Source organism: Cynocephalus volans, chromosome 11 (assembly GCF_027409185.1).
Source record: "Cynocephalus volans isolate mCynVol1 chromosome 11, mCynVol1.pri, whole genome shotgun sequence".
NCBI lineage: Eukaryota > Metazoa > Chordata > Mammalia > Dermoptera > Cynocephalidae > Cynocephalus > Cynocephalus volans.
The window spans coordinates 36593742-36617795 of NC_084470.1; the positions used below are offsets into that span (position 1 = coordinate 36593742).

General features: G+C 42.8%; 2 protein-coding genes across 11 annotated transcripts in view; one reads left to right on the forward strand and one right to left on the reverse strand.

Moving 5' to 3' along the window:
- NR1D2 (nuclear receptor subfamily 1 group D member 2) overlaps nucleotides 1-17904 on the forward strand; it is a 146073-nt gene extending 128169 nt beyond the window's left edge. Inside the window, exons 9-10 of one of the 3 annotated variants that reach the window (XM_063113662.1) lie at nucleotides 4784-4835; nucleotides 17828-17904. In XM_063113662.1, the coding sequence (XP_062969732.1) occupies nucleotides 4784-4835; nucleotides 17828-17875 (100 nt within the window). In that variant the 3' untranslated portion in view covers nucleotides 17876-17904. Of the gene's footprint in view, nucleotides 1-4783; nucleotides 4836-5700; nucleotides 5776-9188; nucleotides 9327-17827 lie in introns of those variants that run through there. The other 2 variants (XM_063113659.1, XM_063113661.1) reach the window with 2 other exon arrangements.
- The window catches only part of THRB (thyroid hormone receptor beta), a 388788-nt gene continuing 379011 nt past the window's right edge, over nucleotides 14278-24054 (reverse strand). For all 8 annotated transcript variants that reach the window (XM_063113671.1, XM_063113673.1, XM_063113669.1 and 5 more), the window contains exons 9-10: nucleotides 23124-23382; nucleotides 14278-18922 (exon numbers count right to left, since the gene is read on the reverse strand). In XM_063113671.1, coding sequence (XP_062969741.1) covers nucleotides 18681-18922; nucleotides 23124-23382 — 501 coding nt within the window. In that variant the 3' untranslated portion in view covers nucleotides 14278-18680. The remainder of the gene's footprint in view (nucleotides 18923-23123; nucleotides 23383-24054) is intronic.

Sequence of the window (24054 nt, forward strand, 5' to 3'; positions counted from 1 at the left end):
CTTTTAAACAGCGGATTACATGTTGATTGCATGTAGAAAGGGATGCCTACCGGGGCAGCAAGCTCATAGCTCACAGTAACTGGCCGGGGTTCTTCTGGTAGAGAAGTATTCTGGCTTCCTTTTCTCATCCTTCATCTACGTCTGCCAAGTTTAGGAATTGAGGAGGGAGGCCTCTTCTCTCGCCGAGGCTACTGTGTTGGCCTCTAGCTGGCTTCCTGGCCTTGCCTGTCCCCTTTGGATCTGTCCTCTCTGCTCAGGGTCTCCCCTCGGTGCTTATTCCGTCTCCCCGACTTGCTCTCCGTGTTTTGCTGCTCCCTGCTTCTGAGCTCTTTAATCTCCTTCAATGAATGCAGGGAGGGCTCTTGGATGGTGAGGACTGGGTAGTTGCTTTGCAAAATGTGTGGAGGAAATGAACAAATAAATGAGAAGAGAAGGGGATGATTTTTCTGGGCAACACCCTTGATCTGTGGTTCTTGGTCTGGGGACACACTTGAGGTACCTGGGATGTTTTCAATAATATCCAAGTCAAGACTCCACCTCAGACCAATTGATTCAGGAACTAGGGTGAGGCTAAGGGCATCTGTAGTATCGAAACATTCTTCAGGTGATTCCAGTGTGCATCTCTGGTTGGGAACAGCTGCCCTAGGTCAGTGGCTCTCAAAGTTGATTGTGCATCATAATCACCTGAAAAGTGTGTCAAAGCAGAGCTTTTTGGGACCCATCCCAGAATTTCTGATCAGTAGGCCTGGGTTGGGGCTCAGTAATTTGCATTTGTGACCAGTTCCCAGGTGATGCTGAGCTCGCTGGTCTGGGGCCCACAATTTGAGAACCACTGCCCAAGATTTTTCTACAGCTGTGATAAAAGCTCTGTGTGAACAGTACTCAGTGGTTAGCTGAACATTAAAACCATAATGGGAGATTTCAAAAAATAATGTGGCCTGGGTCTCACTGTTGCTAATTATAAACAAAACTCTGTGGAGGAGCCTGGGCATCTTTTGTAAGAAGTCCCCAGGTGATTCTTAAGCAAAGTGAGGTTTAAGAAATGCTGCTCTAGATCTTTCCTACTCAAAGTGTGGGTCCCTGGACTGGCAACACAGGCATTTGGGAGCTTGCTAGAAATGCAGAATCTCAGGCCTCACTCTGGACCTACTGGATCTGCATTTTCACAAGAGACATGTAGGCACATTAAAGTTTGTAAAGCTCTGCTCTAGAGGACAACCGTTCATCTGCTATGCTCTCACCTAGAGAGCATTTCAAAATTACAGATGACTTAGCCTCACCCTCATTCCTGAATCAATTGGTCTGGGGTGGAGTCCTGACTTAGATATTATTGGAGATATCCCCAGGTAGCTCAAATGTGTCCCCAGACCAAGAATGATTTCTTTCTTATTTCCAGTACTAGAATGCAAGTTCTCTACGGGAAGGCTTCTTAACTAATTCATCCTCAAGTCCAGAGCACTAGCATAGATAGTGCTTTTTTTTTTTAAATGGCATATAGAGGTACTCAATAAATATTTTTGAATAACTGGATTTTCTCGTGGGTGTTATATACGAGGTGCATACACACTTTCCCTCTTCCCACCCCCTGCTACACTTCCCTGTACCTCCCAGGTAACAGAGACTTCACATTGTCATATCACTTTACCCCAAATCCCACACCATTAAAAAAAAAAAATCTCATGGGATGGAATCATTCCAGACCATAGGGAAAATGAAATATAAATGGTCAGGGTCCCTCAGATGTCCAGAATCTTGCCGAGCATTTGATGTAAATATGCACGTGTGCCCAGGTGTTCCTTGGTTATTGTATAATGTAATTGCACACGTGCACCCAGGTGTTCCTGGGTTGTCTGACTCACACCCAGGTGTCCTGGGTAATTGGACGTAAGTATAAAGGATGAGTGGCTCTGGTCCATACACCCTCCCGCCCCCAGGATGCCCTGGGGGGTGGGGCACAGAGAGGCTGCTACTGCTGCTAAAGGCTGTTGCTGCCAGGGCCCTGGGACCCTCCCGGAGGCTGCTGCCACCACCGCTACTGCTGCTGTCAGTTTCTGCTGCTGCTGAGGAAGCTGAGGACTGAGCTCATGTCATCTGCCAACAGCTCCTGGGATCTTTCCCAATTACCTAGCATGGACCCTTATGTGAGGGGTCTGTGACCCAGCCAGACATGCGAGGGGTCTGTGACCCAGATGGACACATGAGGGGTCTGGTGACCCAGCCTGGCGTGTGAGGGGTCTGGTGACCCAGCCTGGCATGTGAGAGGTCTGTGACCCAGTCTGTACAAAGGATTTGAAGGGTCTGTGGGCCCTAACCCAACAATACAATTGGCTATGTCGGCAGGATCCCGACAATTGCCCTAGCTACCCGTGGACATTCCTGATATTTCGAGAAAAAGCCATCTGGACACTTCAGACTCCATTCTTCTAGAACATGTTGCTACCCAAAGGTGTACTGTATGGGGCAAGGCTTTGGTTTCATCTGCTCTCACATAAAGGAAGTTAACACTTTTCTCAGAATGTCCATCTCTGTGTGGTTACCGGTACTGAGTGGCTCCCCTTAGGATCTTAAGAGCATTCCTCTAATTACTTTTTTCTGGTAATGTGTAGAAATTAAAACAAAAAGTAAAGATGTCCATCATTTGACACTGTTCATTCTCCTCACCATGGTGTTTCACCTTTAGAAAAATTTTAACCCTTCTGTGAAACGGTCAAGTTGAACAGTTTCAAGAATTAACAAATCTCAGGAGCCTTCTAGAAGTAGAGTGTGGTAGGCAGAATAATGCCCCTCCCCACTCAAGTCCTAATTAGTTCCAATTATTGCATGTCCTAATCTTCCCCCCTCCTTGTAACATGTGAGTATGTTATTTTATCTGGCAAAAGGGTCTTTGCAGATGTGATTAAGGTTAAGGACCTTGGGATGGAGAGATTATCCTGGGTTATCCCAGTGGGCCCAAGGTAATCACACGAGTCCTTAAAAGCAGAGAACCTTTTCTGGTTACAGAGAAACAGAGAGGGGGCAGTGTGCCAAGAACTGAACCCACCAGAATAAGGGAAGGGGGCCAGGAGCCAAGAAATGCAATGATCTTTAGAAGCTAGAGAGGCCAAGGAAACAGGTTCTGTCCTAAAGCCTCCAGAAATGCACCAGCCCGGCTGACACACTGATTTCAGCCTGGTGAGACTTGTGTTGGACTTTTGACCTACAGAACTGTAAGACAACTAATTTGTAGTTTTTAAGCCACTGAAGTTGTGGTAATTTGTTACAGCAGAAATAGAGAAGTTATAGAGAGAGCGAGATACCTGTTTGTTTCCAGGTATGTTTGGAGGTAAAGACCAGGTTACAAGCATCCAGTACAGAGTCTGTTTTATTACATTCTTCTGTAGCATATAAATCTTCCCAGTTATAAGAAAATGCTTTTATCTTTTGGCATAAACTCTGTTTCTAAATTTCTTTCCTTCCCCTCTGATGTGAAGAGCCAGTGTGGGGATGGAAGTGTGATGAATATAGCAAGTAGTGCTGGGATTGGAAGAGTATCCATTTGATCTCCTGCCCCCAAATACCTACCCTTACCCCACATCTGAAATTTCATTATCAGAGACCCGTGACTTGCATCTTCTCCGGTTTTCAAGAGTTTCCCCCTATTACAAGCGTGTGTACCTTCAGAGAGATAGCTGTCGTAAGCCCTTCTAGGAGAATTCGATTACCTTACCATGACATGTGGGACAGCTGCAATATAGCTTATATGGGAAAGTTGAAGGGAGGAGCAACATTACTGACATCACGATTTTGTCAGTAACTATTTACCTAAAACATTCAAGGAAATTGAAAGAAAATGCTAAAGGGTAAATGTTATTTGTGTTTATTTAGTGCCTACTCTGTGCCAGGTGTTTTATTTAGGCTACCTCATTTACTCTTTCACTAGCTCTGTAAAGTGTCAGGTGTGGGATTTTATTCTGCCCTACTAACAATCTGTTTAGTTAACCTGTTGAAGTTTAAATGGACTTGCCAGTGAGTATGTCTCTTATTTCTGATGCCAGCAGAAGACATGAGACTCCTGGGTCAGACACAAAGGACTTTATTATTCACTGTCACAGCAAGAAGTGTGAGCATCAGCATTCGTCTCAGTTCTCTTTGCTACTAGGATTCAGAGGGATAAGCTGACAGAGGTCCAGAGGGACGCTGTGCCCATAGTGGGTTTGTGTTAGTTGAGAAGCCCTGAGCTTGGGGAATCTATGACTTTTACAGCAAGTAGTAAGTAATCATGTTCTCTGTTCCAGAGGGGGAGGCATTACTCCATCTTGCAAAGCTGTTCATCACAAGCAGAACCCTGAGTAATGGCCGGGGTAAAGCATAGTCAGGACCTTGCATTTTTGGCATAGCTTCCACACCACATATAAGTTCCAGAGACCCATGGAGAGAATTGAATTGTCTCTCCCAACACAAAGTAGGTATTATTATTCCCTTCTCAGAAACAGGAAATTGAGGCAAAAGAAAGCTAAATAATTTGTCCAAGGACATGAGAGGTAGTGAGGGCAGGATTCAAGTCCATGTCTACATTCTGAAGCCCATGATCTTTCTGCCATATGCTGCTATCTGTGGGCAGGGCTGTTGAAAAAATAATTATACCACATTGGTCTGTTACTATGAGTCAATAAGGTAACAATTGCAAACTTGATATTTAAAAAATTACCAGAAGGCATGGGGATTTCTGATGCATATGCACAGATATGTATTTATTTGTTTATTTACAAGTATGACTAAAACCTTCTATCTGGCTCTGTTGTAGGAGTGGATGGAGAACACAAAAAGAAAGGCAGAGAAAAATTAAGAATATGCTGGTAAGTGGAGTGTCTTAGTGCTGCCCCTTAACACAATAGTGTTCTAAGTATCTAAACTCAAAACTTGAGAATCTGTAGAACTTTGGCATTCAGAAAGGTTGCTTTTCTTGAACTCGTAATCTCTTTATATTGCAAGTCACTTCAATCTCTTTTCTGTGGCTTCTCTGGATCTTTGGTTTCACTGAAGTGTAAGCTGTGCAGCGTCGGGGAATTTATCATTGCATTAAGATAGAAGACACACGTGATTCAGAAAAACTCATTCTCTTTTTTTAAGGTCCAAATGTTAAGGAGTAAATTTTGATGTGATTCATTGGGAGAATCCTTTCAATCTGAACTCTCTGCTTATACAAACTCATTAAGTTCTCAAATGTCTCCAAGGAAGATGGTGATAATTGAGGTGTAAATTGTGACATTTCCGTGTTTCTGATAAAAGCAGAGAATTAAAATTTTTCACCTTTTTGACATTACTTATCTAAACACATTATTTATCAAAAACAATTGTGGCTGGAGACCTTGGAGCAGAGAAATTCTCCGCTTCCAGAGAGCCTAGAGAAATATTATTTAAGTTTAACCTCTTTCACCTGCCCATTCCTTGTCTTCTTTTATTGATCCAGTCTTGTAATTTTTTAAATTAATTATTTTTGAGAAATGAGTTTTGGGCTTGATTTCAATCTCCCATAACAAAGTCTGTCAAAGAAAATGAATGATAGTTACATATTTAACAAGTTACACAATATATATAAAAATTATTATACCCTGAGAGAATTATGTAAAGTTAATGCATGATTAAAATATTTACATCAATGGTAATTTGTTGACTACTTAATGGTCTTTTTCCTTCTTTTTTTTGTTTTGTTTTAAAAAGATCAACAAAATATGCAAACCTTTATCTAGACTGACCAAGAAAAAAAAGAGAGAAGACAGAAATTACTAAAATCAGAAATACAGCAGGGACATGGCAGAGCAGTTGCTTCTTCTATTATGCTGGAGTGGGCTTTGAGGAGAGAGACGTCCTCTTCTTTTTCTGGTCTCTGCTAGTGACTCTCCTTGTGTCACTGCAGTTAAGTCTGGCAGGCCAACTACATTGGTGACTGTGGCTACTGCTGTGGTGTCGAGCCGCTTCTGTGGCAGCGTGGCTGTGGCGGTGGCTGTGATGGGCCACCTGCAAGGAAGGGGTGCTTTTGGTGTGCTCTTTGCCTGTTTCCCGGCAGGGGATGCTGCCCCTTGGCTCCTGCCTAGGAACCCGGGCATGCTCTGTTTGTTGCCTGCTTCCAGTCTTGTGATTGTATATTCTTTATGGATTTACTCTTAGAGATCTTTGTCTGAACTCAAGTCTACGTTGAAAGTTGAAAAAGTGATTAATATGCTTGTGTATTATTCATATAAAAACGTCTGGAAAGATGTTTATCCACCCACATGTTATTATAGTTATCCCTGGGCCATGAGATCACACGCAGGCAGTTCTTTTGCAGCCTTGAGTGAGGTGGGTTACCAGGGGTGGAGAAGAAATTCTCTCCTTGCCCTGGCTTTCCAATTTGAGTTTGCCTCACCCTTAGGCTGTTGACTCCTTTTTTTCTTGCAGACGGCACGTGCACGGTTCTTCCATAGTGCTGGTGGGTGGGTGTTTTGTGGGGAGAGAGGAAGGAGGTGGGCATGCGAAGGCACTCAGGGGTGCCGTCCTGGTCACGTGGTCTTCCCTCTCGCCTCACTGGGTGTTTGTAGATTTTGTAGGAGTGTTTGTAGGAGTGGAGTTGTTTGTTCCTTTGGCCTGCTGGGCCTTTCTTTCTGTTTATTCATTTGACAACTATTTACCAGGTGATGTTATGTGCTAGGCACTTCCTGGGCTCTGGGGACATAGCAGTAAACAAAGCAAATTTCCTTCTTTCATGGAATTTACATTTAGTAGGCAATTAAAAATGTAAAAAAGCCTAAAATATAACATGTCAGGTCATAGAAGTGATGGGAAGAATGAGAAGACAGGCAGAGCAGATGGTGAAGGGAGTTGAAGGTGGAGGGAGCTATTTGTTATCAGTGAAAAGGGAAATTCTCTCTGATAAGGTGGTATTTGAGTAGAGACCTGAGGGAAAGGAGGGAAGGGGCTGCTATTCCAGGCAGAGGGAATAGCACACAAGATCCTGAGGTGTGACTGTCCTTGGGCCTCTCAAGCAGCAGCACATAGGTCAGTGCAGCTGGGCCAGAGGGCTGAGCTGGGAGTGTAGGAGAAGAGGACGGAGGGGGCTGGGCCCCAGGCCATGATGGCCTTGCAGGCCACAAGGTGGTGGCCTGTGGATTCCACTAGAGTAAGATAGAAAGCAACTGGGGAATTCTGAGCAGAGAAGTGACTTGATATGCTGTATTTTGGGAGAATCATTGTTATCCTGTCTATAGTTTAAAACAATTTACACTTGACAGTGAGTTCCAACACTTAGTGACCTTTTATCATTGTGTTGAAGAAATATGTCACTAATATGTTATTGGGTATATTTAAGAATTACATTCAGTGCTGCACTAGAATAAGAAGTGATGCTTTCCGGAAGAGAAAATAATTAAACAGAGATTTTGAAAGCCATTTGCCAGTATTTCCATGATGGGTACAAATCTTAGTCCCCATGTACATGTGTGTGAGAAGTGCAAATCTTTATTTTCCCATACATGTATTCCCACTATGAGCTCTGTTATGCTGGGAGTTCCCTCTTAGATATAGGTTTTGTGTAAGTCAGGGGATTAGGGTGCTTCAGAGCAGTGGTTCTCCAAGTATGGCCCCAGAACAGCCACATGGCCATCACCTGAGAACTGGTTAGGAACGTAGCTTCTCAGTCTCTACCCAAGACCTGGTGCAGGGGAGAGGGGCAGAAGTCTGTGTGGTAACAAGCTCTCTAGATAATTCTAATGCACATTATAGCAATAACTTCCTGTGGTGTCGAGTCATGAGTAGGGCAGCTTGCCTGTGCTGTCGTCAGTTCACAGAGGCATGGGCTGAGACCTCTAGTCCTCCACTGTTGATCCATGCAGTGCCCACTGTCCCCCTGATTCCTGACCACAAGCTCTTTCCAGTCACGTTCTCTTTCTCTCAGCTCATTTTTGTGCCATTAGGTGCCTTACTCACACAGTGATTCTATTGCTCCTATATCAAACTGAGCCATGGGATATTTTGTGGCTCTAAACCCAGCCTCTCTCAGCATCATAAGATTGCTCTGCCATTTTTTTTTTTATCTCCTTGAGGCTTTGGGAACTCATACATCACATGTCCATTTCTCTTGCGGTGTCTTGCTTTCTTTATATCCTCAGCCCAAGAATGGGAGTCCAAGTCCTCTTGGCTCTCAGATCGCCCCAAACGTAACTGAAGTTTCTATTTCCACATTAGGCTCCTAGATGGGGCAGGTTTGGGATTATTTTCTCAGGACCCACCAGAGCTCATTTCACTTCCCCTCTGCCCTCAGTGGTTGAGGGAATGTTTTCTAACCTCAGGCAAGAAAACTTGCCTTGATCTAGAAGAACCTTGCCTATGAATAAGCTATCCTTCATCCAGGTAGATAGAGACACCTTGAGGAAAGATTGCAAACAATACCTTCTCTCCTCCCACTGACAAAACAACCATGCTGTTTTAAATTATTAATTGAAAAACACTTTTGTGACTGTAATACATCTTCCTTTAAGAAATTTACCTGTCTATATGCCAAACGCCGGTCAGGTGGTCCTTAGATACCTCAAGTTTGGGAAGCCCGGAATGATATCCTCAACTGTGATAACTCAAGCTGTCCACCATTTCTCTCTCACTGACTACTGGAAAACCTTTCATGGGTCCAGTGAGCCATATACTGTGGGTTTTGGCATAAACTGCACCACTTACATGAGGGAACTTCAAAAAGTTCATGGAACAATAGAATTTAAAGATGATAAGAATCTTTCCATGAACTTTTTGTGGTAACTTTGTATATTGTCTGATTTTTTGGGTCCTCATTAGCTTAGAGCAATTAAAGTATATTATGCAACATGGGAGACATAAATATAAATGCAAATGAATGATTGAAATTTTGTATTTGGTTTTGAGTTGATTTGGGTGATCAAAAATATGCTTTCTGGTTAAGTTTTAAAAATTACCTCTGGAGTGAAACTGGAAATTTAAAAACATTTCAATAAAGGTTTTATTGACTACTGAGAATAAGTCCCCAGAACTCCCGGGATACTTGGGTTCAAGTTGCTAATATACTTTCTTTAAATTTCTTGGGTCAGTAGTTTTATTTTTATGTGTCATGGGCACCATGCTTTTTGGAATTATGGTGCTTCCTGTTCCCCACCATCCCTGCCTCAACATCCCTGTCTGTATGAGATGTATTTGTGCATTTTTTTCAGGGAGAGCATATGGTCTCATTTTTGGAGAGAAGGAAGCCTGTGCTTGGATGTGAAATGAAAGGATTCCTGGAGATGAAGAAACTGATTGCACTTGAAATGTTTTTATGGAAAGCTGGATGTCACTAATCCTTGTAAATATATGACTCGTAATCACTATTTTGGAGGAAAAATTTGCACCAGCACATTTTTAGTTTTGCTTGTAATCCACAGTAATTTAGAGTGGTCAGAATCTAATTAACCCACTTTTGATAGACATTCACAATAAGCCGTCTTCTTAGCTCTTAAGCCTCGTGAGGCACCCGTGCAGAAGTAGCTGAGATCTTACAGCAGAACTTCAAAATATCACCCCCTTGCTCTGCCTATGTTAAGGCACCAGTATGTCCATAGTGTGCTTTTCATTCCCCAGATACCTTTCTGGGGTGAAAGACCATGGTGTTGAATAAAAATGTTCTGATACGTAGGAGAGAGATGAATTCCTTGCAGAACACTTTTTTACAAAGTTCTGTTCTCTAATCTGTGAATTGTTGGAGAAGCCTCTCAAACTGCCTGCTGGCTGTGTTTTTTGGCTGCATCATTACTCAGCCAAGCTGATTAAGTCTAATTTTCATCAAAATAAATTCATGCCCAGGCAAACAACCAATGTGCAGAGTCTCAACCAGAGGCAATTAAATCGAGATTCATTTTGTGATGGAGACTCTTAATAAGTACTGTGGTTTTCAAACATTATTCTGTGGAACCAATGGTAACATAATGTCCCCAGTGTGTTGGGCTAGCTATCCTTGAATTTATTTGCTATATTTTTTCTCACTTTAGAGTTGCTCTTTGATTCTGGCACATCATTCTCTCTGGTAATGATTTCAAATCAGCTTGTCTGATTCACGGCAGCACAGAGAAGGTTTTCTCAGGAGCTAGTAGGATGATTGTTAAAAAAAAGACAGAGGGACAGATGGTAGACTTTATTTTACTGGCTCCTCTGCTTTTGTAGGGAATAATTATACATTCAAAGTAAGTGGCACCAGAAGTCAAATCTAATTGAGGTTCATCTCACATATTTCCTAGTAGAGAACCTAAGATACAGCATCAGGAATAGCCTAAAACCTGAGCAAGTGCAGGGAGCAGGCCCCTCAGGACGTGGTCATGATGCGACCCGGGGGCTGGAGCAGATCTGAGAGGCCATTTGCACTGGAATTCTAGCCTTCTTATCATCTTGTTGTCAGATGATAGCTTAGTCTTTGCTTGAACACCTTGAGTGATGGGGAACTCTCTGTTTCCACTTGTACAGTTGATTTTTCCTTTTTTTTGAGCTGATACTGACTTCTGGGTAGTTTCCATTCATTAATCCTGGCTATGCCTTTTGGAAGCAATACAGAACAATGTGGTTTCCTGTTCCACCTGGCAGCTAGCTCGAGTGTGAGCTAGAATGCCATCTCAAGTCTTCTATAGGCTAAATGTTCCCGATTCCTGGGATCATTCTCCATATGAAATGGGTTGGATCCTGGTTCATAAGCCCCCTGATTTAGAGGAACTAGGAAGAGACATAGTTTAGTTCAAACTTGCTTAACCCACCTACATGGCACAAACAAATTGAACATATAATACCAGGCTCATAAAAATCAAAGAGACTTGTGAATTTGGTTTCGGAGGATAAAGTGGGAGTAGTGGCAGCAAAGAAAACACCTGTGTCAGGTGTCTCATTCTTGTCACAGGCCGCATAGTTTTCAGTCCAGGCCCTGTCTCTCTATACACTGTGGATGATGTTAAGGATACTTAGTGGCTCTCTCCTGGCCCTTTAAATAAACCCACTCATCACCCCAGACTTGGCTTATAAGTGCAAAAATTTCTAGATCGGAGGTTTCCAGAACTCTGATGGGGTTAAGGGATCCCTAGAGACAGATTTGCGTTGGGAGTTGGGGGTGGATGAATGGGCAGACCTGTTCAACTAGAGCCTTTTCTCTCCTTTCTCTTTTACATATCGGAGTTTCACATTCGATTTTGTTGATTGGAAGAATAGGTTCTGCAGCTGGAAGACCGTTTATCAACACCTTTCTCTCTTTTATTCCCATAGTCATCTCTAGGCCATCCCTGATTTTTTTATCCCTGGTTCTGAGGCCACACATTGTGTCCTCACCAGGATTCTATTACCCAATCATTTAATGCCCATTGTCATGTAGGAAATGCTATAATATGGGTGACTCAGGGAAGAGGTAGTAAAGAGATGGTTGAGACCTGACAATTTTCTTGGGGGGAAGCCTCAGGTGCAGGAACTTGAGATAATCATACTCCTCATTTCATGATCGTTATGGGTCTGTCCTGAAAGAAGGGGAGTATTTATTACAACTTTATCTGACTTCACTTCTCATGAACATTGTTTTCAAAAACGTTTGCACCAAGTGAAGTTCTGTATGAAAAAATTAAAAATTTCCATTGGCTTCTACAAAATGTTCAGATAGATATTTACGTATACATAAAACTTGTCCTTGAAATGAACCACCTATCAGAGGAACTAACATAGTATAATTCAATGATTAGTTTATATGCACTTAATTTTTTCAGCTGCTGCAAGAAAATGTGACCAAGTGGACAATCAATTTATATGACAAGTTTGTATTAAATTAAAAGTCCTAACACAGCCAGATTCATGACACAGTGCATTATAGGTTTGGTTGTTTGTTGAGCTTCATGATTCCCTTTGGAACTTGAGAGCCCATGTCCTTTCTCCAGATAATCGGAAGAACTTGCTGGCTGGAGGAGCCCTTGTATCAGATCACTGCAGATTCTCCCTAGGGCCCAGGGCCTCTTGCTTCACCCCACTTACCACCTAGTCTGCCACCCAGTTTAGGTGGGCTCTGCCCAGCTGTGGGATTGTAGACCAACTTTCCCCACTGGGAGACTGCAGTTGTTCCTTAAGATGAGACCCCATGGGACCTGCTCTGTGGCCAGGTACGTATAACGTGGGAATGGATGGGCATCAACCCCATTTCTGATAATGGGAGCTGAGAGCCAGGAGATAAATTCTTTCCCCCTCGTAGATGAACTATGCTGAGATGCACTGGCTCATATGGCCCCTTAGAAGACGGTCTTGCACAATTGAGTCCTCAGGTGTGTTGGTCCTTAGGGTGGCCCGCTCAGCAATGTCCCTTTCTGACTCCCTTTTCTTCCATGCCTCCATTCCCTGTCACCTCCACTCCTGCTTCCTTGGGGCTACTATGCCAATACAATTGTTGCACATGAGCTCTGCTTTCTTGGGAACCCAGGCTAAGACAGCTCTCTTCTCATTTTAATATAACCTCCAGGCAATATTTTGAAGATGCAGACTTCATTTATGATTTAATCAGTGTACGGTGTAAGTGGATTCTGTCTTTAAAGAGTATAACATTGTACTTCATCAAGTAGCCAATAGATTCTCCTGAGATACATGCTCAAAGGGTACCTGGAACATTCTATATTTCAGTAGTTCTACTAAGTTTTGCTTTGGTTTGAATAACATTTAATGGTTCAGAACTTGTGTTATGAACCTGATGACAATTCCACTTATTTACAAAGCTAAAGTGCCCTAAGTAGTGAAATACGAAACCAGGATGAACTGTTATCTTGAGGGTGGAGAGGCAAACCAGCTTTGTCTTCTGGTTCCTCTTCATTTTAGGGTATTAGAATTATCCAGGCCTTTGATATTATACCACTTCTATAATCCAAATCAAGCTACTAGATATTACATCAGCTTTGAGTCAGCTTTGCCTGTGTAAAGGGGTAAAGAATTGTACCTAGCTGGAATACAGATGTAAAAAACTCACCAAAATAAAATGACTAATTTATTGGGAACAGGGAAATGTTTTCATTAGGGTGGAGTAGGGAGGTACATAGTGTAGAAAAGAGATAAATAGAAAAGTTGTACTCAGGCCTTTGAATAGAGAATGGAAGAACTCAGAAAACAGTTCTCTAGCCTAGGGACATAGCACGTGCTTGCTCCATCTTACCTGGACCGGCCTTTTTCAGGAGCCGGGGAGGAAGTGATCAAACCTGTCTTCTGGGAAGTGTTTACTTGGTTCATGTCCTGGCCAAATGATGCTGAGCTTCCTCTGTGCCAAGGAGACCCTGTGGTGACCGACAGTGGATGTGCTTTCAGACTTAACTCTTGGTGTGGACATTGGCTGCTTTTTGCTTCCCCACCATCCTTCCCTGCTTAGAGCAGCAAGACTTAGGATTTTCTCTGAGGAATCATCCCCGCCCCAACTTTCAGTCCGTAGTTGAGGTGGGGCTGATTATCCCTCTTCCCTGCCACCCAGTTCCAGGATTTCAGTGGATTAAACTAATTAGCACAGCTGTCTCCTCACCACAGTGACTGGCTCAGGAATTGGGCTGACAAGAATTAGGCCCAGGATTTTCATTGGAATTGCCAGGGAAAAGAAACTCTCTTTCCGCTCTATTTGGAGCTGTGAAGCTAGTCCTGGGGCTACTGGGGACCACCAAAGGTAAAAGTCTAAGTGAACATGAACCCTACATGCAAGAAAAGATGAAGAGAGAAACTTCCTGACAATACTGAGTGAGCACTCAGATCTAGCCACGCTTGAAGCTCCCAGATTTTCCAGATATTAACGTCAATCATTTCCTTTATGCTTAAGCCAGTTTGGCTTAGCTTTTGGTCATTTGTCACAGAGAGAGTCCTAACTAACATGTGTTCAGGGCAATGGGGATTGAGATACATATTGGTAGCTGATGCTAGCATAATTACATTAATAATATTCTGCAACATTTTGAGATAAGAAGATGAACATAGTCCTTGAGCTGTAAACGTGTAACTCTTTCCTCCTCCCCCCATCTCTGTGGCCCCTTCCAGAGAGGTAATCACCCATCAAGCCCCCTACTTCTCTCTTCCCTCCTTCCATACTTTCCTCCCAAGTAAAGTGGCTCATTCTAGTAGATGTTTATGAAACAAATGCTCTTACATCCCTGTTTCCCTCCGTTTGGCGATGGCTGAGGTAAGCAGGCAGCTCTGTACCTACTTAGAAAATAATAATATCTAAAGAAAGAGACAGGAAGATATATTCATTATAAGCTTTTTCTTTTTTTCTTTTTTAGAATTTAAGCTTACGAGTTTATCTACGCCCACTATATTCATAATTACAATTTAATATCTGCATACAAAAGCTATGTAAAAATCCATTTTTCCCAAATATACAAATTTTCTTTTTGGATAGTTTAAAACATTTTGATCACAGATTTCAACAGAGTTTTAGGCTGAAAAAAATATTACCAATCTAGCAATATCACTTAACACTGTTTGCAAAACATAAGTCTTCAGATGACTGTAAATCTTTTTCTATCCTGCAGTATTTTTCTGATTCTCAGGGCATGACACATTACGGAAAAAAGTCTTTTCTCTGAATAAAGCATGGAGAACTAATTTGGCTCTATGATCAAATTGAAGATGTCAAGTTAATAATGGCGAACCCAAAGAAAGAAGTGGCCTAATGTCACATCAGCTCATTTATGCCCCGATAAATTCTATATCAACAACACACGTGTAAAGTGTCTTCTTTTGTCTTACATTGTGCTCTGTAATATACATGAGTATTATCTGCATCCGGAGGAGGACAGATTTATATTTGATTGTCTTGTGCATAAGGTGGGTCAGTTTTAACTGCGCAACAGAAAGCCACAAACAGCATTTTACTTGTGTGATATTGCTCTTGAAGGCGGCATTAGTTAATGTGGAGACACACTAGAAATGCACACTTTTTGCATTTGAAAACATTTATACAGCACAGTAAAAATTCTGTGATAAGGCCAAACCTTTTTTCCCCTCTAGTCTGTTTTTTGTATGTGTGTGTGTGTGTTTAAAGTATTTTTTTTTTTTTTTAAAGATTAAAGTAAAATGTTTCCATTGTAAAAAATACACACCGGGCAAATCCTTACCTGGATAATAAATATCTACATCACAGTACAATAAAATTTCTTCTCTATAAAATTTAAATATGGATTATAGTCTATGACTATCAAAAGAAATACTAAGCTAATATTTCCATATTATTAAAATAACAGGAAAAATTACGAGCTTATTTTAGAACCTGATGCCATAGCCGTTGGGAAGGGCAAAGAGATTCAAATGTCTGTCACCACTCTCCTTTTGAAGAGGACCTGTGGCTTGGTTATTCACCTAAATTCAGTTCATGAAAAAGGTTTAGCCTTACAAATGCTGGCTATATTTCAAAAACCATAAGACCGATTTCATAATTTATGACTCATGCAGCAAAAGGTCAATATGACACGAAGAGGTTAGAGTTCCATAGAATAAAAATGTTTCACTGACAATGACATGCTTTGAGGGTGCTCAGCAGTTCGGTGGAGGCTGAGTGTTCCTGTTCGGGGCCGAGGCTGGTGCACCTGTCCACGGAGGAGCAGAGCTGGGGCCTGGCATCACCCCATGACCGCACTGCAGGTGTCACTCGGGGCACAGGTGGGGGGCATCGCTGGGCAGAGGCATCAACACGCAAGCGCGTCATTGAGGACCAAGGCTCTTGGACTAGAAAAGTTCTGAGGTGGCACGTGGTGTTTTGAGCAGAATCATAAGGAAGGAAAGATCTTACTTTTTTCACTACTTCTGGAAATACTGCACGTCTGAACCAAAGAGCAAAGTACACTTGAGGGTGACAAACACACACACACACGCACAAACGCACACATGCCCGAGCTGCTCATCCCCCAAAGTGACATGATTTATAAATAAGAATCCCAGCTGTGTGGGGTCTTCTCTACTGGGATTTCTCCCCACTGTGGGGGGCCGGTGCAAAGGGTGTTTCCATCGGGTCCACACTTGATTTGAAAGTCCAGACAATGTAAGAAAACATGTTTTTTTAAAAAAAATCCAGAGAAAATCCCTCACAAGCGAGTTTTATGAGATGGAGTCTTGAGATGCACTAAGTACACCAGTCAGTTTCGAAGGAATGAGTGAGGGCTGCTTGGACCACCGGGGTCACAATCCTTGGGTCCTGACAGCCTTTCCTTTCAACCCGAAGTATGCTAAGCTTGTCCTACTCTGCATAAAGTATTCTACCTTCAACAAGACTTCTAGACCAGCGGTTTGCCTGTCTAAGGCAACCATCTGAGGAGCTGGGGATCAAATGTTCTCTTACTTGGGGCAGGCTGCATGACTGCAGATATATTCTAACTGTCTGGCCAATTCCCAATCATGGTTAATCCCCAAAGCATTCTGATTCAGCTTGCAATCAGGCTCCGGAATTACATTTGAATCTGGGTGTCTGACGTGCTGAGGAATCTGTAAACAAAATGAGGAGGCTTTCCCCAGAAGTCTGATGCCCCAGGGGTCTGTGAACCTGTCCAGTATGCCGCTACCTTGCCTTCCCTCATAGCAATGCTTCTGAGTTACCCTGAAGTGTGGAGGTGGCTGAGTGTTCAACTTTCAAAGGGTAGCACTCTCCAAGGAGAGTCCACAGAGGGAGTTGAGATGTTCACCAAGTAAGCACTTCAGAAGACTGGCTAGGGCCGCCTAGGGAAAACAAAACCAAGAAAACTGTAGGCAGATAGAGTCAAGACCGGTAATCGGCCCATGAACTTCATCCTTATAGTTTCAAATCTCTTCACTACTTCCTTTCTCTGATTAACACGATCCACAGCAATGTTCTTGTTTCCTTTTTCCCATAATTGCTTTAGCGCATTAAACATATAATCTCGCCCCAGATTATTTCCAATAATAATTGGGATTTTCAACGTTGTTCCCTTCCTTTTTCCAAGGCCATTCCTCTAAATTGTTGACTAGTATTGGATCAAATTCTTATTTTGAATCAATACCAAATATACGTTCCTTAATTAAGTGGGTCATACTTTTTGTCTGATAAAGCTACAAACTGGAATATGAAAGAAACCATCAAAAGAATCAGGTTTTTCCCCATGAAATTTGTACAGTATTAAGGGTGGAAAGGATTTTAGAGATCATGAACTATTCACCAGCTGAGAAAACCAAGACACCTAAAGTCATAAATCTACCAGTTGACAGAGCATAAACTGGAACTCGGGCACCCAGACTTCTGGGTCAGTTATGCTCTGCCAAGCTTAAAAAAATCTGTCCACTTGGTTTTCACAGTGACTTTCATTCCTTTGTTTTTAGGTAAATCTTACTGATATGGCTTATTTTCCCCAATATTTCCAGGGTAAGGCAGTAAAAGGCTGGTAAAGGAATAGTTTACATCTACTGTGCCAGTGAAGAATGAGATACATTCAGTTGCATGGCTGCATTCTTTGCCCATTTTCTGACGTCCAAGTGATGAGGTGTCACCATTTGCTTTCTGGGCACAAGCTACTCCAGCGTAGGTTGTTGGGGAGGCAGGTTGGGCAGGGAAGGTAGGTGAGTGTTCACGTGCTTGGCCTGCAGGTGTTTTCTGTTGAATATCTGCGAGAGCAATGCTGTAAAAGGGGGGCGGTCAGCAGCAAGACCAGTCTTTGTTTAGAGATAATCGAGCTATTTAGTGCCTCAGAGGGAAAAGGGGGACTGGGAAGCGTTTGTGACTGAAGCAAGAGCTTGAGGATCTAGGAGCAGAAGGAAGCATCCTCAAACCATCGGTAAGTGAGGACTCTGAACACGACATTGACTTCCACTCAGTGTAACCGCTCTCATCTCTCCTCAGAATTCCTCCAGAACGAGACTCACGTGGCTCCTTGACAAGAAGACTTAATCCACAGGGAAATCTGCTGTCTGCTCAGCAGAGATGCAACCAGGATAAGTAACTTCAGGAGCTTGGGAGATGACAGATCAGATGCCACTGAAAAGTGATGACACCCTATAAATAGGTTTGATTTCTGTGGAAATGTTCTCTGAGCTTAAACCGGAAAGAAGCCTTCCTCCTACTGTGAAGTCATACTATGTGACTTTTTGGAAACTGTAAAAATGATATTGATAGGACAGATGATTTTTTAGGACACAAATATTCCTGTACATTCCAAGTTATGCTGCCAGGAGAGAATAAAGATGGCTGAAAACAGCATGCTTTTGAATAGATGAAAATTTGTTTGAAGACTTTCCCTAAAAAGCTGAAAGCCACATCTAACCACAGGTGGTCTGTGCTCTGCTATCTTGAGTCCTGTAGAAATGAGGATCAAAATTACCTTATCATCTTGGTTTTAAGGCTTCTTTAGTCTTCTGCAGTGCCATTTTGCTTGCCTGAGTCTCTGACAAGGGCCAGGTGGAGGCTGGTGATGACTTGGTGCTGGTGAGTGAATGACTGTCCCCCACCCCACCCCCACAACTGTAAAACCTTCAAAGCATTCACATCGAAGGACTGGGGAATGAAATGCAAGAGTTACAAGTACCCGCATTCAAGGGGTGATTTCATCCATGTCTATTCCAAGGACTACCCCCTTTACCCCCAAGTAATCCCTTCCAACACAAAGAAACAAAGGAACAAACAAAAAAGAGCTAGGCAATGGAATGAAATGACTCCCAGTAGTGCTGTAGGAATTATGAGAATGAATCCAGTCAGTCTAATCCTCGAACACTTCCAAGAACAAAGGGGGGAAGAGTTCCGTGGGGCATTCCACCTTCATGTGCAGGAAGCGGCTGGCGTGGCAGGCTCCAATCATCCGCAGGTCTGTCACCTTCATCAGGAGTTTTGGCCAAAAGTGTGTCACGTGGTGTTTTCGGTAATTGATATAGTGTTCAAAGGCCAGCAGGAAACTATCTTGGTATTTTTCTATTCTCTCAACACAGGCGAGCCCTGGGCGATCTGAGGGGAAGAAAAAAGATGGGTATTAATTCAGGTGGAAAGGAAAAGGCTTGCCTCATCCAGTTTAGGTCCTTTAGTGGGAGGTGGGCAGATCTGGGGATTTTTCAACTCTTTGGAATGAGTGTGGCTGCAGCATGAACTCTGGTGCACCAGGGACCAAGGTACCAGGGGAGTGGCATGATACACGTGTGGGGAGTTGATGCTGTGTTCAGATCAATATCTCTGCTTAGACAAATCCCCTCCTTGGGTGTGAAAGGGAGATGCCTCCCTCCTAGGGCACAAAAGGAGAAGCCTAACATAGCTGAAATATTCTGCATAATGAGGGGAAAGATGTTGTTTCCACTGGCTGCCTGGGAGAGAGGGGAAGGCCAAGCATAGACACGCAGAGAAGAGGGAGATGTGAGAAGAGATTGGGGACATGGTGGGAGGAGTGTCATATGGTAAGAAATTTCCTTGAGACAAAGAAGTACAACATCCAAATCACACCAGCACAAGGCTGCAGTGATCTACCCCTTCCCTTCCCTTATACCTTGAGCAAGATTGCTATCTGGAGCAGCCTTGCATTGGTGGCAATTTGGGGAATTAAAATGAAAGGGAAAGGGGATGGAAGCCATGCTAGAATCATCCGGTGCAGAGAAGAGAGCAGCCACGGTGGGAAGAGGAGCAAGAGGAGACCATGCCCATGTAAAGCCTGGCAGATCTGCCCAAGTCTTGTCCTCCCACTGCACGTGCGAGGGGAATGGCAATCTGTGTGTTTCATTTTGTGTTTTCCTTCCTATTTGACAATGCTGCTCTGTAGGTCCGTTCACTCCCTTTCTCACCCACTGGTCCTCCCACAGTACGTGGGAGGAGACTCAAGCCAGTTTCAAAAAAGTGTTAAATAAAGGGGTGACACCAGAAGGCTGAATGACTGGGGAGCATCCAGGCTCCAACACTTGGGTAACAAAACAATTTATAAACCTGGATGGATTCCTCAAATAGCTGCAGTAAGTCCAACTCCCCCTGTTCCGCTCAGTTCTCTTGAGTTTGTTCTTTGTAGCACCGATGGAATGAATTCACACTTCCAGAGTCTAGTTATTGAAGGGTGTGTATTAGTAAGAATCTAAATAGGGTTTTGCTTCATCTGAAAGGAAGGATCAGGGCTGGGTCTCAATCCACCCTTCTGAATCTAAACAAACTGGATGGGCTTTTGGAATCCCCTGTTTGGTTCAAATGGCACCTCGTGTGTTTTTGTGTTTTCCTTCATACTTGACAATGCTGCCCTGTGGGTCTGCTCGCTTCCTTCCTTCCCCCTTTCCCTATCTTTTCTCTTTCTTTGAGTGTGCAAGGACAATTCTCCACAGAATCCTGTAACTTTTGGTTCACATAGAAAATCAACATAATATTGCTTTAGATGTATGCCTTCAAAGAGAGAAAATAGCCTGAGTTTTGTGGCATCAAAACTGTGTTCTTTTATGAGATAAAGATAAGAAGGTCATATAAATTATAGAGATAATGACCTGGCATTTTGATGATGCTTGAGTTATACTAAACAGGTTTATGAAGAGAGAAACAGTTTAAAGACCAATGACTGTTTTTAACTCCTAAGACAAAAGTTCTTAAGGAAATGTCTTTCGGATCCCTTCTATTTTCGCTCTCTGCTTATCACTGCAGGACCAAGGAACTTGGCAGTAGAAGCTCTTGGAAAAGGCTTTGTAGAAAAAGTCTAAGATAATGTGTAACTGAAAGGCAGCAAAACATGGGGCTTCGAAGACAGGCTGAGGAGAAGTGGAGCCTTGGGACTCCGATATGCAGGTATCACTTGAAAATGTACAATGTCTTGTATTATTTTTCTGGTCCTGACAGTATTAATGAAAAGTGCCCACATCACTATGGTGGAGAAGATTTTAAAAACGTTATTAAGTATATCACATGGCTTCCAGGCAGTGACAGCCTCGTCAAATCAGAGAATTGGGAAGAATTATTCAGTTAGGTGTTTGATAGTGTCTGGAAGCACATTCACAATTTTTTTTTGCCATCTGTGTCTTTTCCCTTTACCTACCTAAATTAAATTATTTGATTAATAATCTATTGGATTGACTCATTACAGAGGAAATGTCATATTTTTCAGGAATCAAAATCCATTTGCCATAAATAGAAGACAACTACAAACATGGATGCATGGCAAAAACCTTTTTTTAAATTTTAGCTAAAGGGTCTCGCTGAAGATTTTGTGCTGGAGATTGCTTTCTCTTTCTTGAAAAGGAAGGTTAGCAAGTGTGTGAGAGGTGTTAAAGACAGACTAGCACCACACTGAATCTCTTTCCTTGCCTTATTTAGAAGGAGATATAATCAGAAAGAAAATTGTAAAGGAAATAGCTTTCTCACTATGTGATTCAACATCGTTTAAAACTATCCTTGTACCATTAAAATCTCAACTAAAAAATTACCTGCATCTCTCCAGAAATATAATTCCCACTTATACAGTTCAATTTCTCTATTTTAAAGGTCTCTGAAGCCCAGAGAGGCCAGGGGGTCACCCAAGGTCATATAGGGAGTCCTTAGGTAAGCTACACATTTTATTTCTTAGAGAATAATTCCAGTGAAGGACCGAGGGCCCCAGTTTCTTTCTGGCTATTGACTGGAGACTACCTCAGCTCTAGAAGCCATCTGCAGTGCCCTGTCATGGGAACTTCCCCAGCATGGCCACTGACCTCATGAAACCAGTCAAGAGGGAGTCTCAAGAGGGAGTCTTACATTACATAACATAACCACATGTGGGTGACATCTAATTTACCATGTTCTATTGGTTAGAAGCAAGTCACAGGTTCTTCACACACCGAAGGGGAGGAGATCATACAAGGTGTGAACACCAGAAAAGGGGACATGGGGGCCGCTCTACAGTCTGTCTCCTGCAGTGTATAAGAGGGTTCCTTCTGCTGTTCTATCTACTTACATTCAAAATTTTCAAAATAAAAGAAAGTTAAAATTGAAAGTCAGATTTTTGAATTAAAACTCTGTCAAATCTAAATTGCTTGTAGCAAATAAATTCTAGATCAGCTTAAAAGAAAAGAATTCTACTGAGTTAACTAAGAAGCATCAACTGTATAAAGGATTCCCAATGTACTTGTGACTGATATTTTACCCATGTATTCAGCCATTTATTCAATAAATATTTCTTGAATTCTACTAAACAGTGGCCTAGATGCTAAGTGTACAGTTAGACACATCTATGACCTCAAAAAATAAATGGTTAGGAAGGAGATGGACACGTTTAGCAGACACAGTGCAGGTGACAGGTGCTGGAGCAGTGCTAAATGTAGGGTGCTCTGAAAACGTGGAGGATGACTCTGAAACCATCTTCTATTTAAAGACTAGCTTCCCTTAAAGAGTGTGATGTATTTTGTATTTCTTATTTATGACATGATCCCTGAAGAAAAAGTGTCACCTTTATTATCTACCCTGCCCTGATGGGAGTTAGAAGTTTTGACAGTGAGCTATGGTGGGTTAAAGATGGCTGCAAATTCTTTGCTACATTTTCTCATCTAGAGGTGGACTGTTGAATCCGGGCTGGCACTAGGACTTGTTTGGACCAATAAGACGTGGCTGAAGTGATGCCTTGAGACTTGAGACTTAGGAGTCTGCAACTTCTACTTCCGTGTGCTTGGCACTCTCCCTCTTGGAATCCAACTGCTTTGTAAGAAATCTAACTACCCTGGAAGAGGACAGGCCACGTGGAGGGAGGCCTGAAGCTGTGTTTGAGGTCTCAGCCTCAGCTCTAGCCATTTTAGATGTTTAAGCCACTACGTTTTGGGTCAGTGTCCTTTATAGCAACAGATAACTGAAACAAGTTGTAGCTGAACCACAGACAAATTCTAGCTTTTATATATGATTTCCACACACAGAGCATAACTCACGTCCATATCTCGTATACCTAAAACCAGAAGGAGGCAGGGTTGACCAAATAATATGAAGCAGGCTGGGTAGTGTCTGCTGAAGGTGAATCATTTCACAGAATTTTTAAGATGGCTCCTTTGGTTTTTTCCCATTATCCTGGGAGGCTGCAAAACACATCAGACACCTGACACCCTCCTTCCGTTCCCAGTCCATTGGCAAACCCCTAATTTCTCAGTGAGGGAGAGTGAGCTATGATCCTGAAGCTCTGAGCACCAGACAAGCAACAGCTCTTCTGATGCCCAGGAACGAGCCCAGGCACACTCACCTGAAGACATCAGCAGGACGGCCTGAAGGAGGGCTACTTCCGTGTCATCCAGGTTGAAAGAAGACAGAGACATGCCCAGGTCAAAGATGGCATCCGACACCACCCCAAGACCCCCGTTTTTCAGCTGGCCCCGTGTCACTGCCATTTCCCCATTCAAGGTTAAAGTCTCACTTTCTGGGTCATAGCGCACAGCAGCACGAAGGGACATGATCTCCATGCAGCAGCCTTTGAGGAGGATTATCTGGTCTTCACATGGCAGCTGAAAAGAACCAGCCCACATCAGCAAAGAACTAGTGGACAGATGCCAGTCAGGAACAATGTACAGTACCTTTCAAGAACAACCTACTGTGATCAACACTAGTCCTGCGTTATTTGGGCCCAGGTTTATTCCTTCCCTACTTGGCTGCACTTTCACAACCATTTTTTCATACCCCAAGTTGGTTGTAGTCTTTGCCAACTTTTATCTCATAGTTGGCAATTCTTTTAATGACAAATATCTCTCTCCAACTGGTATTACAGTCACATGTGAAACTGTGCTCATAACCCCTTGGTCTGGGGGTTTATACTATAGCCCCAGCTGATAACTGCTTGAGAACAGGGTTTATGTTAAATCAACCAATATTTTTGTCTTGTGGCTCCAATAGTTAGCAGCTGACTCTACTGTTGAGCTAGGAACGGCGCTTCTCTTTGTTTCTGAAGCATGTTTGCTCTTTGAGTCTCTTAAAAGGCAGAACTAGAAGGTTGTTGACAGATGAGGCCCAGAGATATAAAAACTTTGCCCAAGGTCACCCAGTGAGTTAAGAGCAGGGGTGAGACCAGAATTCAGACATCCCAGCTCCTAAGGGTATGTTGTTCTCAGTACCTCAGACATCAGAATTACTCAACACCGGCTCTTTCTGCCAATGTTGCTATCTCATTATTTTAAGCTCAT